The sequence below is a fragment of the Polypterus senegalus genome, chromosome 4 (assembly GCF_016835505.1).
Source record: "Polypterus senegalus isolate Bchr_013 chromosome 4, ASM1683550v1, whole genome shotgun sequence".
Classification (NCBI taxonomy): domain Eukaryota; kingdom Metazoa; phylum Chordata; class Cladistia; order Polypteriformes; family Polypteridae; genus Polypterus; species Polypterus senegalus.
The window spans coordinates 6,302,005-6,314,521 of record NC_053157.1 but is presented as its reverse complement, the minus strand read 5'-3'; the positions used below and the strand labels follow the sequence as shown (position 1 = coordinate 6,314,521).

General features: G+C 46.2%; 1 protein-coding gene across 2 annotated transcripts in view; it reads right to left on the bottom strand.

The window, feature by feature from the left end:
• The window catches only part of si:dkey-27h10.2, a 129,106-nt gene extending 117,030 nt beyond the window's left edge, over nucleotides 1–12,076 (bottom strand). The window contains exon 1 of one of the 2 annotated variants that reach the window (XM_039750201.1): nucleotides 11,951–12,076. In XM_039750201.1, the coding sequence (XP_039606135.1) occupies nucleotides 11,951–12,011 (61 nt within the window). In that variant the 5' untranslated portion in view covers nucleotides 12,012–12,076. The remainder of the gene's footprint in view (nucleotides 1–11,950) is intronic. The other variant, XM_039750202.1, reaches the window with a different exon arrangement.
• Between the last annotated feature and the right edge of the window lie 441 nt (nucleotides 12,077–12,517).

The following is a 12,517-nucleotide window of genomic DNA, read 5'->3' as shown; positions in this document are numbered from 1 at the left end:
GCCCAGGGTCCCTGCTCATCTGCGTGAACGTGCATTAGGCATGCTGCAGGGAGGCATGAGGACTGCTGAATAAATTGTCATGTCCGCACTGTGAGACGCCTAAGACAGCGCTACAGGTAGACAGGAAGGACAGCTGATCATCCTCTCAGTGGAAGACCACGTGTAACAACACCTGCACAGGATCGGTACATCCGAATATCACACCTGCGTGACAGGTACAGGATGGCCACAACAACTGCCCGAGTCACACCAGGAACACACAATCCCTCCATCAGTGCTCAGACTGTCCGCAATAGGCTGAGAGAGGCTGGACTGAGGGCTTGTAGGCCTGTTGTAAGGCAGGTCCTTACCAGACATCACCAGCAACAACGCCGCCTATGGGCACAAACCCACCTTCGCTGGACCAGACAGGAGTGGCAAAAAGTGCTCTTCACTGATGAGTCACGGTTTTGTCTCACCAGGGGTGATGGACGGATTCGTGTTTATCGTCGAAGGAATTGAGCACGTCTGGGACCTGTTGGATCGCAGGGTGAGGGCTAGGGCCATTCCCCCCAGAAATGTCCAGGAACTTGCAGGTGCCTTGGTGGAAGAGTGGGGTAACATCTCACAGCAAGAACTGACAAATCTGGTCCAGTCCATGAGGAGGAGATGCACTGCAGTACTTCAAGCAGCTGGTGGCCACACCACAGACTGACTGGTACTTTTGATTTTGAGCCTCCCTTCATTCAGAGACACATTGTGAAACATGTTTAGTTTATGTCTTATGGTGTTGACTCTTTTAGTGTTCATACAAATATTTACACATTAAGTTTACTGAAAGTAAAAACAGTTGAAAGTCAGAGGACGTTTCTTTTTTTGCTGAGTATATATACATACAAACAAGGTGAGAAAATTATGTTAACACTTGAATGGCGGAACTAATTTATTCACAAAACATACTTCATATGTGCAAAATGATATAAAGGAATGTCTCAACCTGTTCGCCATCATGTTCAACACATGTATCATATGTGGCACATAAATGGTCCAGAGAAATTGTATATACATAGCAGTACCATTAGTGTTAACATAATTTTGACTCACCCTATATATATATATGAGCCACTGGGGGGTGCCACTGAGCCCCAAATCACATACACAGCTATGCCCAGCACAATGAAAAATTTAAATAATTAGTTCTTACTTGACATAAATTCAATCCACATACATTTGCCAGCAAAATAAACCATTCAGCATCCCTCCTTCCTCCTCCAAAACAGCGTTGCCCACTACCTCCCAACTGTGACTCAGGCAGTGGGATGTCTTTTAAACTAGACCCAGGAATTGCTTCTGATCTCCTGTTCAGGTCATCCAGAGCATCCCCAAACCCCTAAAAATGCATCTGATGGACACCAAAAACCTCAACAGGGCTGCATTTCCACACTCCCATATCATCCCACGAATGTCTTAATCTGGTCCAGCCTTGAGGAACACTGCTACCTGTCATGTGGGGGAATAAACTGTTTGTCCAGACCATACATTATGGCCTCCCGGCTAGGTATGAATCCTTCATTTATCCCAAACAGGATGCCTGAGGTTCCTTCCTGGCACCTACAATATATATATACATACATACATACATATACATACATATATATATACATACATATATATATATATATATATATATATATATATATATATATATATACTAGCAAAATACCCGCGCTTTGCAGCGGAGAAGTAGTGTGTTGAAGAAGCAATGAAAAAGAAAAGGGAACATTTTAAAAATAACGTAACATGACTGTCAATATACAGTATTTGTTTTGTGAGTGTTACTGAGTGTTGCTGTCATCAAGGATTTGATTATCATTATTTCTTTCAATCAGGTTCGTATTTGTAGGATGTGTTCAAGTTACATTCCGTGTTTGTCAATCGTTGTAAAGATGACAGGTTTCATTCATCGATTCGTTTCTTACTGCATCAATAAACAGCTCGTCTTCTTTATCTGAGACCTGACACACTGCATGCATGGGTTTTTTTTACACTGTCTTCCTTTAGCGGGACATTGACTTTTTCCAACGTGTGCTTTGTTTCGCAGTAGTTGGATTTATGAATATGCTGTATATCACGCGCTTCATATTTTTTGCTGCCTTTTCAATTGTGTAATTCGTTTTGTTCAGCTCTTTGGAACTGTTGCTTTTATCTGTGCACTGCGTCAGTTCACGTGAGCCGCTCGTGTACATGCATCGAAGGTTCCCAGCTGTGCTGGTGCCATCTCGTGCTATGTCCATGGCTGTATTTAATGTTACCTTAGTCCTGGCACTTAAAACTTTCTCTGGCAGTTTCGCTGAGTTTGTGTCAAACACCACCCTGACCATCTCATCTTCCTCTCCATAAGCACAGTCCTTCACCCGTGAATATTTACCCGTGGCAGTTTGCTATTGGATTGCGGCTGACGGATGGCCTTATATGGGCAGGCACTAAATTACAAACGCCAGCGAAGCCTGTCTATGAACTTAATTTAAAGTGTAGGTTTACACCGTGCTTTGTTTCAAGTAGCAGAACTCATGAATATGGTTGTATATGTCACTCGCTCGCTTCTTATTGTTTCGCTGCCTTCTCAATTATATAATGCATGTTTTCTTCAGCGCTTTTTTGAGGTCTTCCTGGTTTTCTATGTACTGCGTGATTACGTGGGAGGCGTGATGATGTCACACGAATCTCCGCCCCCACGGCGTTGAAGCTCATCTCCATTACAGTAAATGGAGAAAAACTGCTTCCAGTTATGACCAGAATTTCGATATAAAACCTGCCCAACTTTTGTAAGGAAGCTGTAAGGAATGAACCTGCCAAATTTCAGCCTTCCACCCACACGGGAAGTTGGAGAATTAGTGAGTGAGTGAGTGAGTGAGTGAGTGAGTGAGGGCTTTGCCTTTTATTAGTATACATATATATATATATATATTGATCTGGTGAAAAAGACCAGGGATGACAATAAAGTGTTGTTAGGGTGCCAACTGGGTAACCCTGTTTCATCAGAGAATCAAGCAAAATAAAAAAAAAAAAGGAATTGCACCCTCGGGTCAATGTGGCTTTAACAGCCCAAGGTGTCCAGTAGACAGTAATACTTTAAGGACCTTGTTCGAGCCTGGACTTCAGGGTACCCCCTACTACTTATGAAGGATGCCCATTGATCTTTAATGACCACAGCGAGTCAGGACCTCAACTTTACATCTCATTCTGAAGGATGGCACCATTTTTAACAGCACAGTGTCCCCATTGCTGCACTGGGATCCACTTTCAGACCACAGGGTCAGCTCCCCCTTCTGGCCTCGCCCACGCCTCTTCCAGCAGCTGCCCAAGGTTTTCCTAGGTGGTCTCCCATCCAAGTACTGGCCGGGCCTGAATGTGCTTAGTTTCAGGTGGGTGACCTCTTCTGAAGTGCAGGTGTGGTGTGGCTGCTGGCCCCCACTTTCACAAAGTCACTAGCAGCCCTGGTGCTTATGACGCTCACTCCGACGACGTCACTGCAAGAGACAGCACAGCAGTACATTCTGGGTACTTTACCCACATGTGCTGATGGAAATGAAAGTGAGATTGACTCAAAATAGGAATGCCTGCTTATTAAATTGAAAGTGTTTTATCAGCACACATTGCTATGGTGAGCCAATGTAACTTTCGCTTTTCTCTTGCTGATTGACTGCCCTGTTTCACAGGGTGGAGCTGTCATATCGGTTTTGAACTCTTGCAGCAGAAGGGCACACAACAAAGCAGTCCACTTTAAAATTTAACGTTTACACGGTCACTGAGGTCTGAGGTGCAAGAGGGAGATGCGTAAAAGAGCAAAACATTAGGAGAAACTAGAGTGTCAATGTTGAGTTTTAGTGCCACGTGACATACAAATGAAATTATTACTAAGATAATGCATAATTTGAGTGGCATTTTTTTTGTATACCCCCTGCCTTTTGATTCATTTTATACTTAGACTCAAGTCTGTTGTTTGCTGTCGTGTCACAAATGCGCATCGGAGGACCTCCTTACCAACTCTGTCGAGGTATTTAATAACACCCTGGAACGAGAGGGGGCAGCGACATCTCCTTCTCTACCCACAGCATTGAGAAACCGCCCAGTGAGGGTGACTGACTCCGCCCCTTCAATAAAGCACCAGCCTGTCGGAAGGAGGAGCAACCAGTCGGGCGGAGCTCCTCTACCAGACCTGCCCAAATAGCTGGTCTGAATTTGATTTCCTGCTGTGATGGGCGACCTCGGCCATTACGGGATGAGCATCCCTCAGGTACTGCCTTCACTGGGACACTAGAGGGCAGACCTCCTGGGCCGCAGGGCATGCCGAGACTTGGAGTCTGGTTCAGCCCTGTTGGGTTCTGTGGGGTCCGCCAGGAGGACCTGCAGAGTCCTACAGTGAACTTCCACCCCACCTGGGAGCAGTGTTGAGCATGAACGAGTTCAAAAGAGCGCATTCATTGAAGAAGTTCATTTTTCTAAGAACGGTGAACTTAACGTAACGTTTTTGCAAGTGAAGAACTCGTTCAGTTTTAGGTGATATTCTGGAACTCCTTGTTCTTCCTTCCTCTGTTTCTTAGCCGCCTTCTCTACTCTCCTCTACAGCTTCATCTTCCTTCCTTCCTCCCGACTCGCCGAATAGAGTGAGCCGCCTCCTTGTATTCAGTTCCTGGGAGTGCTCATTAGTATTACTGGGAATCACTCCCAGGCAGTGTTGTGCAAAGTTCACACCTCCCAAGAACTCGCTCAAAGTTCAGTTCACACACTGCCCGGGGTTTGTTTCCTGCCTTGCGCCCTGTGTTGGCTGGGGTTGGCTCCAGCAGACCCCCGTGACCTTGTAGTTAGGATATAGCGTGTTGGATAATGGATAATGGATGGATATGAGATAAAATAAATTGCAATAATGTATATGCTAGCTGAAATGTAGCGCTATCGAAACAGAAATTGGCAAAAGGCAGTTTTGAACAAATTTTTCACTGCAATGTTGTGTACTGACAACTAAAACAACTTGATGACATAATACGGTATATTATAAAGGACAGGGGTGGCGAACTCCAAGTCTGAAGGGCCGCAGTGGCTGAATTAAGGGGTCCGAGTCTTTAAGAGCAAATCAATTAGTTCAAGAGACGTCAATTAGCAGCAAAAACAGGTCACTCATTCAGAAGAGGGATAGAATGAAAACCTGCAGCCACGGTGGTCCTCCAGGCCTGGAGTTTGCCACCCCTGATATAGGACTACAGTATATAAATCGCAGTACCGGACAGATCATGTTTAGTAGTTTAGAAAATTCATTTTAATGTAAAACAGTAACCAGTACATAAAATTAATTTCATGAAACGGCCAGCCCATGACCAGGCCAGAGTCCGTGGCCCACCAGGCATTGCCCAAATGCCCTAATGCCCAGTCCCCCCATGTGTGCTGGTACTTTTGAACTGTGCCCTGCAGTGGGGAGGGAAGAAAAAGTGCTGCCTCACTTAAATAAAAAAAAGCATTTGTGTCTGCCTGTCTGTGTCATGGGTGGCACGGTGGCACAGTGGTTAGCACTGCTGCCTCACAGTTAGGAGACCTGTGTTTGCTTCCCGGGTCCTCCCTGCGTGGAGTTTGCATGTTCTCCCCATGTCTGCGTGGGTTTCCTCCCACAGTCCAAAGACATGCAGGTTAGGTGCATTGGCAATTCTAAATTGTGCTTGGTGATTGTGTGTGCCCTGCCTTGTGCCCTGTGTTGGCTGGGATTGGCTCCAGCAGACCCCCGTGACCCTTTAGTTAGGATATAGTGGGTTGGATAATGGATGGATGGATGTCTGTGTCAGGTAGGGTGGCTGGTATGCCCCCCCCCTTCGGCGGTCTACACTGCTTAGTGCGATACGCACACCAAACATCACTTGAATTTCTTTCTTTGGTTTTGAACAATAACAGGGGGACAAACCCGGTTGGCACCCCACCATTATCCAGTTCAAGGAGTTGTCATTCCTGCACTTGGCCACGGTCTCCTCAGACCAGGTGACAATAATGCAAATAAATAATCATTTAAAAAAGGAGTCAATAGCATTCGATATTTACCGTATGTGAAAGGCATATGCAGATAGTGCAGCCTCCCAGCTGGAATGTCACCTGAGAGGCAGATGGAGAGAAGCCCAGAGAGCTGAGAGAAAGAATGACAGACACTGAGGGGAAGAAAAGGGGTGGCACCTCGAGTGGGGAGGCGGGATTAAAAGAAAAGTAGGGGGCTGCTAGAGAGGAAGAGGAGGGCCAGGAGGGCGAGGAGAGCGGGAGCCGAGCGTAATGACAGGAACAAGAAGTTCATCGCTATCTGTTAGTTGTTCCTCTTTAACTTCCTTCACAGATGTTTTATTTTTCTTGCGTTGTTAAGAGTAAACCTGCCACCACTTCCTTATTCTGCGCTGCCTTCCTTTCAAAACTAGTATGTGGAGGGCAGGGGAGAGGTTGTGTGTGTGGGGGGGTCCTAACAATAAATTGTCACACATCACGTGTGCCTAAGGATCCTCTTCCCGGCTCTCTGGAGGTAAGCGATTCCACTCTGGGACAAGAGAGGGCGCTCACTCTAACTGTCTCTCCTTTTCCACCAAGGAGCCACCAAGTGAGGACAACTGATTCCGCCACAGTGTCCTGGGATGTCCGCGCTCCTCGATTTATAAACTGCCAGTCCCCCTGGAGGATGGTGTCTGCTACTGGACCCGGAACCCAATCAGGAACAAACTCCATGGTGTTGTTAAAGCCTTGAAATGCTTCTAGGAATTCTGTTTACTTGGCTGAAATGCCGTGTTTTGTTGGGGTCATCGTGCCCACTTTTGTTTCATTTTACGTTATTAAATGGGGACACAGAGTCGATTCCCTAACCTTTTGAAGCGACTGGTGCAAGTTTGTCCTTTGGTTATTATAAAACTGCTCAAAAAAAACGAAGGGAACACTTTGAAAATACTGTACATCAGATCTCAACGAGAAAAAAAAAACTCCTGCTGGCTCTCTCTACTGATATGGACTGATATGGTGATGTGTGAGGAACGAAAGGATGGAAATGACAATAATCAACCGACAGAGGGACACCCCGAAAATCAAAGGGAAACAATGAGGCGGCAGGCAGACAGGCAGGCAGGCAGGCGAGTCCATCTGGACGAAATTTCACTGCAGCAACTCCAAATGGTACTCAGTAGTTTGTATGCGAACACACACACACACACACACACACATGCCTGACAATACCCTGATGAGACGAAGGATGGTGTCCTGGGGCATCTCCTCCCAGATCTGGACCAGCTCCTGGACAGGCTGAGGCGTCGGATGGACCGACACATAATGTCCCACCCAGAGGTGTCCTGTTAGATTGAGGTCAGGTGAGTGAGTGTTGGTGGAGGGGGGCAGTCAATGGTATCAATTCCTTCATCCTCTCACCACATGAGGCGGGGCATTGTCGGGCACCAGGAGAAACCAGCATAGGGTCTGACAATGGGTCCAAGGATTTCATCCCGATACCTAATGGCAGTCAAGGTGCCCAGCGTTGTCTAGCCGGTAGAGGTCTGTGTGTCCCTTCATGGATATGCCACCCCAGACTGACCATCACTGACCCCCCCACCAAACCACTCATGCTGAACGATGTTCCAGGCAGCATAACATTCTCCATGGCTTCTCAAGACCCTTTCACGTCTGTCACATGTGCTCAGGGTGAACCTGCTCTCATCTGTGAAAAGCACAGGACACCTGCCAGTGGTGGACCTGCCAATTCTGGTATTCTATGGCAAATGCCAATCGAGCTCCACGGTGCCCACTAGAGGACGTCGGGCCCTCAGGCCCCCCTCACGAAGTCTGCTTCACACCAGTGGCCTGCCTGCCTGCTGGAGGTCATTTTGTAAGCTCTGTCAGTGCTCATCCTGTTCCTCTTTGCCCAAAGGAGCAGATGGCGGTGGGTCCTGCTGATGGGTTAAGGACCGTCTACGAGGGGCCCTGTCCAGCTCTCCTAGAGTAACTGCCCGTCTGTCTCCTGGAATATCCTCCATGCCCTTGAGACTGTGCTGGGAGACACGGCAAACCTTCTGGCAATGCCACATGGTATTGATGTGCCACCCTGGAGAAGTTGGACTATCTGTGCCACCTCTGTAGGGTCCAGGTATGGCCTCATGCTACCATGCTAGCCAAATGAAAAACGAGTGACAAAACAGATGAGGAGGAAAAAATGTCAGTGGCCTCCCTCCACCTGTTAACCCATTCATTCCTGTTTTGATCAATAGCCCACAAGTGCCATTGACTTGATGCCAAACTTGGTGTTCCTTTCATTTTTTTGAGCAGTATATATATGAATATATCCATTCATCTATCTGTCCATTTTCAAACCCACTATATCCTAACACACGGTCACGGGGGTCTGCTGGAGCCAATCCAAGCCAACACAGGGCGCAAGGTAGGAACAAATCCCGGGAAGGTCGGCCAGCCCACCGCGGGGCACACACACACACACACCAAGCACACACTAGGGACAATTTAGGATTGCCAATGCACATAACCTGCATGCCCGGGGAGAACTTGCAAACTCCACGCAGGTCTCCTTACTGCGAGGCAGCAGCGCTACCCACTGCGCCACCATGCCGCCCCTATATGAATATATGCAGTATATATATTTCAGTGGCTGTTGGTCATGCGGGGAACAGGGGTTCAATTCCCCACCTTGAAATATTTTAAAAACTCTAAAATAATTAGATAATACAAAATAATCATGAGATAAATGTGTTTATTTGCACGTGTCTGCCGTCAGCGCATGTCAACATCCATTAAAATTTGGTACCAATTTAGATTTATTTGGTTTCTGTGTGAATTTCTATATTTCCCAAGTGAAGGGTGCCAGCCAAATGTGAGTCTATGTAAGTCGTTGATCTTTTGGCAAGCAGGTGACCTGAGGCTGCCTTTTCATTGGTTGCTTTCAGCCTTTTCCAGGGACGCAGCTCTCTGTAACCCGGACCCTCTTACATTTAGTATTGGTTTAATCTAATGTGATTGGGCAATGCACTATGTCATGTTGACGTCAATGGTTCACAGTTCAACCTGCCGTTAATCTAACTGTTGTCAGGGATGCCAGGGGCAACGACCCGGACCGGGTCTAGGCCCACCCTGGATCACGTGGGGGCCACCTTCCTGGTTGCTCTGGGGGTCACGGGTACAGGGCATGGAAGCTCAACCCTGTAGGGGCCCGTGGTCATCGTCAGGAGGCGCCCCAATGCCTTGGGGACCTGTTACCCCAGCACTTCTGCCACACCAGGAAGTGCTGGGGGGAAGAATTAGGACGGCGCCCGGAGAGCAGCCGGGAGGACAGCCGGCACTTCCGCCACGCTGGGGCGTGGCCAGAGGAGGAATGCCGGGAACACCTGCGGCTCATGCGGGGACTGTTTAAAAGGGGCCGTCTCCATTCATTCAGCGCTAGAGTCGGGTGGAAGAAAGACGAGGCAAGAGATGAGAGTGGAGGCGCCCCGAGAAGAAGGCATTGAGTGGCCAGGACTGTGTGTGTTGGGGTTTGTGCACTTTATTTGGGTCTGTGTAACCATTGAACTATTGTAAATAATTGTAAATAAACGTGTGGTGGTTGAAGAACAACATGTCTGCCTGCCTGTGTCCGGGTCGGCTCCACACTGTATAAGAACGAGTGCGACTTTAGAGAAATGGCAATTTCAAGTGGAACTTCAGAGGTCAGGTCAGGTTGGGGAGCAGGCACTGGTACAGCACGTTGCTGCACCCTCCACATGATGAAACAGCTCGGTATCCTGGATGGCAACCCTCCAGGTAGACATGCGGTCCAGTCCAACCCTCCAGAAATGACCCTCTATCTGCCACAGCCAGGTGTTATGTGGGGGTCCCCTTGGCCTTGGCCAGTCAATCGGATCCTCAAAAATGAGGGTCCTGTGAGCTGGATCATCCTCGGGTAATGGCATCACATGGCTGTAGTGCCGTAACTGAGGCTCCCTCACAGTGCAGGTCATGTGCCTCATTCAGGACTCCATGAGCAACACAAAGTCAAACCAGCAGGACCCGAGGATTCTCAGAAGAGACACAGCAGTGAAGGAGTCCAGTCTTCATCTCAGGTCACTGGATAGCGTCCATGTCTCGCAACCATATAGAGAGCGCCAGGACTCTAAAGACTTGGACCTTCGCACTTTTGCAGAGATATCAGGAGCGCCACACACCCCTGTCCAGCAACCTCATGATTATGCTGTGGATGTGTTATACGACAGCTGGAAGTGCATGTTATTAGAAGATTATCAAGGTGGAGGTGCGGACATTATGGTATAGATTTTGACAGAATGGGCAACAGGGCAAGTTGGGAGAGGATTTGGCAATTTAGAGACAGATGTTGTATAAAATGTGGGTGGCAGGTGCACCTGTCCCTTTCTACATCTACAGGGCAAGTTATGGGAAGAATAAGGGAACTGTGGATGTCATCGATTGAAGTTTTAGAGCACAGAAGAAATGGGAAAGCTGGTATCAGATTGGGCAGCATGGTGGAAAGGGTATAATACATTTTAGCCTGGATTTGTCCAATAGGTTTGGTATTGGACAGGCCAAGATGTGCATTGACACAATGATGAGGACTATGAGAGCATGTGGAGTGACCAGATAGATAGATAGACATGAAAAATAGATAGATAGATACTGTAGATAGACATGAAAGGCATTATATAATAGATAGATAGATAGATAGATAGATAGATAGATAGATAGATAGATAGATAGATAGATAGATAGATAGATAGATAGATAGATAGATAGATAGATAGATAAACATAAAAGTCACTATATCATAGATAGATAGATAGATAGATAGATAGATAGATAGATAGATAGATAGATAGATAGATAGATAGATAGATATTAAAGGCGCTATAAATTATCTATCTATCCATAAAATTGAAATCTATCTATCTATCTATCTGTCCCTACCTACTACAATAATATTGAAATCTGTCTGTCTATCTATTATATAGTGCCTTTCATGGCTATCTATCATACAGTGCCTTTCACATCTATCTATCTATTCCTACCTACTACACTAAAATTGAAATCTATCTCTCTATAATAAGGTATAATGCATTATAAAGCAGTCATTTCAAGCAGTAATAGCCACTTGCAGTATTAGTAATGTTGAAGCTATATATTTTTAAGCCAATTTATATGTACATTGATAAATATATATATATATATATATATATATATATATATATATATATATATATATATATATATATATATATATATATATATATATATAATATATATATATATATATATATATATATATATCAGTTTCAATCGCAAACATGAACATTTCTGAGGAATTTTAAACTTTTGAGCCGCTATACACACATTTCACACAAATGTTTTTGATGCAAGTCTCGACCCATCTCGTCGGGATTTTTAAATCTCATGTAATAAGAGCAACACACCAGCCACGAGGAACAAATGAGACACAATGAGACGGTTTAGGTTTTGTTTTTTAAAACGCGATAAGACTGAGGGCACCTTCCAGGCCACTGAGAGCTGGGTGTGTCCCGGTAGTGCTAGTTATGAAGCTGGAGTCGGCAACTGAATGGAGAGCACAAAGCTGAGGAGCACGCGCACTCGCCCGCCCGCATGCACGCGCACAAACACGCGCGCACACACAGCGAGGACCAGCAAACGTCCACAAGTAGCACACACAAGGCGGGAAACCACCATTGCAACTTCAAAAATCGAACAGGTGGAAAAAAGAAAAGAAGCCAATAAAATGCTGTATTAAAATGTCACCCTTTCTCTTAGAAGTGGTACTTTGGTGTAAAGCCCTAAATCCTGAATACTTTGCCAGTCACCCATTTCTCTTTTTTGCCTATTCTTGCTAAATGCCCGAAGCTGGCAGCTCTGAGCCCAGGACGCTTCACGCGCCGCTCAAGTAAAACGTGTCGCCCTAACTCACCGCACAGGATGAAGCTGGAGTGAGCTGTCAAAGTCATCTTGCGCAGCATCGTCTCCTCCATCTAACGCCCGTTTCCCTCTCTGTGCCGTTTTTCGTCCGAGGACACCTCCTTCAGGGCTCTCGGTTTCCTGTTTTGTCGGTGATCCAATCAAGTTTGAACGTAATTGTGAATGCAACACGTCGGTCAGCCGCACACGTTATCTCGAGACCACAACAGGATGCTCGCTGCAGCATCGCTGCTCCACCATCTCTGACATGACTGGTGCTGCCGAAAAACAAAGCAACAAAATACACAGCTAAAACGGAAAGAACAGAACAAAATGGTGTTCATTGATGTCAATTGTTTCATTTGTTTTGAATAAAGAGTTAAATAATGAACACCATGATGGGGCAGTATATGATGAAACTAAAATAAATCAGCACGGGATACAAAAGGGAGGCTACAAAGTAATCAAAACCTACAATAAATCACAGGAGTATCAACCGTTCAGCCAATCAGATCTTTATATTTCCATCTTTCCATCACAGGGTTCTCAGTCTTTACTAGTAGAAGCAACCGGCCGAAGC